Source organism: Gymnoscopelus braueri (genome assembly GCF_963280865.1).
Source record: "Gymnoscopelus braueri genome assembly, chromosome: 4".
Taxonomy (NCBI): domain Eukaryota; kingdom Metazoa; phylum Chordata; class Actinopteri; order Myctophiformes; family Myctophidae; genus Gymnoscopelus; species Gymnoscopelus braueri.
In genome coordinates this window covers 52,098,232-52,103,472 of record NC_137605.1, presented here as the reverse complement: position 1 = coordinate 52,103,472, position 5,241 = coordinate 52,098,232, and the positions used below count along the sequence as shown (strand labels likewise).

At 39.4% G+C, this 5,241-nt stretch overlaps 1 protein-coding gene across 1 annotated transcript; it reads left to right on the top strand.

Annotated features, from left to right (window-relative positions):
- Positions 1-424: 424 nt before the first annotated feature.
- On the top strand, positions 425-3,621 carry LOC308083644 (uncharacterized protein; the record flags this gene model as incomplete). Its single annotated transcript, XM_080425961.1, has 6 exons — positions 425-486; positions 625-670; positions 804-895; positions 1,918-2,028; positions 2,447-2,714; positions 3,406-3,621. Exons 3-6 carry the CDS (start codon positions 807-809, stop codon positions 3,619-3,621), a joined length of 684 nt encoding a protein of 227 aa, XP_080282087.1. The 5' UTR covers positions 425-486; positions 625-670; positions 804-806.
- Positions 3,622-5,241: the final 1,620 nt, after the last annotated feature.

Sequence of the window (5,241 nt, the reverse complement as noted above, 5' to 3'; positions counted from 1 at the left end):
TTTTAATTAAATTCTTTTTTTTTTTTTTTTAAGTTTTTTATGCCTTAGTTTCAATCAAAATATATGCTAATACTAATAATAGTAATATTATAGTCTTAATAATTGTAAATGGCCACAGTTTTTTTTTTTTTTTTTTTTTTTTTTTAATCATTGGGGGGGGGGGGGGGGTTACGGTGCCGTCGAATAATCGAATAATATTCGCCAGGGCTGTCGAATATTCGAATTGGCTCAAGGTCAGATTGTGGCATCCCTAGTCTGTAGTATTAAAGACGACATGCCAAATGCTGGATATCGGTTGGTAAAGGCCACGCTTAAAGCACAGGGACACCGTGTGCAGTATGACAAAGTTAGAGCTTCAATGCATCGTGTCGACACAGCAGGAGTGTTGTCAAGACTCAGTCAAATGGGATGTATTGTGAGGCGTAAATATTTTGTTCCATGCCCAAAAAGTCTTGTACATATAGACACCAACCACAAGCTGATAAGGTGCGTTATGACATGGTATACTGTATAAATGTAATTGAACGCCAAGTGTTTAAAGTAATTTTTTTTCTAGAATTGTATTGTCTTTTTGATGCACGTTTAACGGTGGCCTGGTTTATCGTTTGGTGTTTCAATTGACAGGTACAACATTGTCATTTTTGGCGGGATAGATGGCTTTTCACGAAAGGTAGGCATGACAAACCTTTAATTTTTATAATATCGAATTCACAGACAGGAAACTGACACATTTCATATCTGAGTTAACCTACTTTGTATTGTATTGTTTCCTTGGATTGGATTTGTGTGTTGTATTTTTTTAGATAATGTACCTGGGAGCATCAACCAACAATCGCTCTGACACTACCCTGAGATTTTTCAGTGAGGCTGTTGAGAAGTTTGGTTTGCCATTAAGGTAAAATAGTATTGCCTCAAACAAACCTGAACACAACACTTACTGAATGCTTGCTTGCTGAAGTATTAAAAGTTATGGTGGTAAATATTTCATTAATTCAATAGGAAGGTGCATTGCCTATCCAAGTACAAAGCCAATCTCTTCAATAAAAAATTAAACACATTTAAGGGCAAGGGTTCCCAAACGTGTTCCCCCCCCCCCCCCAAAAAAAAAAAAAAGATATTTGAACTGGGGACCCCCCACCCTGACAAGCCATGTCACTTTGTTTGGGGGAGGCCTTAGCTGAGTGGCTACTGAGCCCGCCAGGGGAGCCAGAGCCCCTGATTGTCCCAGACATGATTCCAGGCCAGGCCAGCAATGTGTCGATGTCAATGTGTGTCCCTGAGCAAGACTCTTAACCCATAATTGCTCCCGAGCGCCGTACAATGGCTGCTTACTGCTCCTAGTGATTTATATATGATGGGTAAATGGAGAGGTAAAATTTCACGTAAGTGCAATTATACAGTGACAAAAAACTAACCCAAGGAGTGGGGACCAATAATGTTATTATTATTATGTGATTACTTGGATTTGTAGGAGTTGAGCTGTTTTAGTTTGTGGAGTTTTAGTTTCTCACAACGCCTTGCACTGTCTGCGAGGCGTTGTGAGCTTGTAGATTGGCTATTTTCACAATGTTTGCCTATTTCTTACATAATATGTGATAATTTGGCCAATTTTAAGTCCTCAAATTGACACTTCAGAATTGTGCAGATACCCTGTATACACTTACATGTGAGTTTGTTTACTGTTGAGTGAGAAAGCAATGTTGCACATTAAGCTAATCATCTGCCATTGGTGACCCCCCCACCTAAGCTAATTAACACTTACTTAGAATATTTAAACAAATATCTTAAAATGTCTCACTGCACCTTAAGTGATGTGTTATTTTAATGAATCTTCCCATTTCATAAAATAATTTTAAGTATCCATGCTTAAGCTGCCTGTTGATTATGGACACAATTTTTTTTGACTTATTCAAAAAGGGTTCGTGCGGACCAGGGGGTGGAGAACGTTGCAGTGGCCCGCCTGATGCTGTCTGTGCGCGGTCCTGACACCAACTGTTTCATTGCGGGAAAAAGTGTGCACAACCAGAGGTAAGCTTAACATAATAATAAAAGCAGTATTTGTATTTAGATTTTACAAGCAGTGTTTGAAAGATGCACTCTGTGACGTTGCAAAATTGTTGCTGTTAATAGCAAGGCATTACAGTTTCTATAACCTTATTTTTGCCTATGGCTGGTTTGTGACCAAATGTCACTTGTAGGTCCTTCAAACATTTACTCCAGGTGTGATGCTAGGTCTTAAAGCTCACCCTCGACTGTCCTATGCCAGTAGTATTTCTTTATTGGAGAGTTGGGCTCAGCTACTACTCAGTCTTTAAGTGTGAAGACATGAATGAACAGTTCTTGAGATATAGACAGACATGCTGAGTTTCCAAGAATGTATAGGGGTTGGTGTGTTTGTGAGGGAGAACTGCAGAAATTAAAAACAATTACGTCTGACTTTTTAAAGAATTGAAAGGCTCTGGAGGGATGTATGGACAGCGGTGACCTGGCTGTTCCATGACATTCTGCACACCTTGGAGGAAGAAAACCAGCTAGACATCAGCAACGGTCTCCATCTGTGGTGCTGCCATTACATCTTCGTCCCACGTCTTCAGAACCACCTGAACACATTCAGGGATGGCTGGGATAATCATCCACTGAGAACGGAGAGGAATCGCACGCCTAACCAGCTGTGGGATATAGGCCAAATCCAGTATCCACTCAACGATCCTGAGGTAAAATGAGGAAAATATAGAGGACAGTTGATCATGTTAAATCCTTTTTAGACATGGTCAGCACTCTTTGAAAACTGGTATTTTCACCCTGTATACATTGTAATTATCAAGTGAGTCACCAGTGATTGAGTCCAGGCAGGGTTCTGCAGCCTTTTTGACACCACGTGCCATGTTTTATTTTTCTAGAGTCGGTGTGCCATACCAAAAATAAGTTATGACACCAAATCTAACTAAAATATGTCCAGCAGATTATGATTTACCAGATACAAATAATTTTAAGATACATTTTCTTTTCATTTTCTCATTGCAATGTGAGATCATTAGAGCAATAACTACACCTATCTCCTAGACTGACCCCAGGTTCATTTTTCATACTTGGACACATCACGTTTGACTCTGATTAACCTCCTCACATTCCAATGGTGGCATGTGCTATGTTGTCACTATGACCTCAGCTACAACGACTGCGGATGACCAATACTTCCACAAGCACTACTATAACTATGATTGCTACAAGCACCAGGAGTCCTTTATAACCGCCAAGCAACACCGTAGAATGACACTCTTTTTAATATTATGCTTTTATTGCATTTGTATTACTGCTATTGCAATCCTTTTACACATAAAAGGAAGAATAAAAACTATTGTGAACTATATTGTTATTCATTTCTCGTTCTCAAACTATTTGCAGGAAACCTACCTGGATGACATTGACTGGGAGGACACTGGCCATCCAAATGAGCCTGATTTTGGAGTCGTTCTGCCGGAAATCAGCATCCCCCTCACTCTTCAACAACTGGGAATGCTCCAGGCTGGAATAAATCCCCTCCAATACTCAGACAGTCAGGGAGTTGATTTATATTTGCAGACAGTGGACATTGTACAGTCCATGGTGCATGATGCCTAAAATCGGGAAAGCATGCTTCCACTGAAGACATGCTGACGTCTCTGCTGCCGTCTGCGACATCCGTCCTGAGATCCACGCCAACGACAGGGTCGCTGGTTAAAAAAGGGACATAAATGCCGCCGGGCCCAATCAATCCATCCTAGGGTTCGATTCCTCCCCAATGTTCTGTAGCTCTTGAGAAAATTACACACATCTGTCGCTTGTGTGTTTGTATTTGGAAGGTGCTTTTGATTATTCATGGTACGATTGATAATGCTCGTTTTCATTCCCTTGCCAGCGCCATGGCGACTCTTATTGTGAAAATGTTATTTGAGTCTTACTGTATTGGAGTATATTTGTTATGACGGGGTCCGACATTAGGCACTGCCCGCTTGCCTGGGGCATTTTGATTGATTTGATGGGTTCAGTTTCTGCCATATTGCTTTTACCTGTCCATGCATCAAAATAAAACTGGACTAACAGGAAACCTGGGCCCTCGCTAACATGGAGGAGCATGTTACTTTCCAGAATGTAGCAGATCTACATGCTCAAAGATTTGCTACTTTTGATGCTTTTGTGTGACGCTGTAGTAAGTAAAAAAGAAAAAAATATATATGTATATATATATATATAGGTTCTACAAGCTTGGCTAATTAAATAGTATTCGAATTGGTCTAACTAGCCATAGATAGGTCTGGTACTAATAATAAATTCATTTTCAACTCAACTTGTCCTTACTTTAATGTAAGTAGGCTACTGTATGACGTAAGGGTTTACAACATTTATACAATTTATACCACAAAAATACAATTCACTCTGCTTTATGAAGTAAACTGTGGTGCACAAAGTAAATATTACCTGAGATTCATACATTTCTCCCTGCTGTGTATGGTAATAGAGGCATGTGGTGTACTTGTTTTCTGATGCAGAACAAATTTACTTTTTTGCTTGGTTGATACAGATTCGTATGGAGTTGGAGTATATTAAGAACAACTTTTTAGAATCCGAATGAGATTTACAGTTACAAAATGGGTTTACAGGTATAATGAAATGCCTTAATACAATTGAAATAATTATTTTCTTAATTGTATTCATAGTTCACATTGCAAGTTGGTGTCATTTGACCATTTAAAATACATTAAAATTTTAATGTAACCGAAACAAAACTAAAGAACTAGCATTCTTATGAATTAATAAGTGAATTAGCTTAATAATTATAGAGGGCAATTATAGTGCATTTAGGCCTATAAGCCAGGGATTTAAGAACTGAACTGCTCATCCACTGCTTCGATTAAAAACCCCTAAGTGGTGGTCAGAATGATAACTAATTTATTCAAGCAGAGAAAAAACTAAACAGTTATTGATTTAAGAAGGAAAGTCTTCTCAGCTGCTGTAGGCCTAATGATTTTAAAATTATTTAAAATTGGGGAAATTGCCCCATCTGCTGGATTGTGTCATAAATGCACCCGGAGGGAGGAGGAGGGGGGGTGGGGGTTACACACACGCGACATACTGTTTTTGCAAGCGACGTTCAGGTTCTACACATGACGCTAGCCTCACACTGGACAAAAATGCGTCACAAATGTCACGTGGCCACAAGCTCAAAAGAAGTGTCACAAGTGTAGAAATAGGATCCGCAAC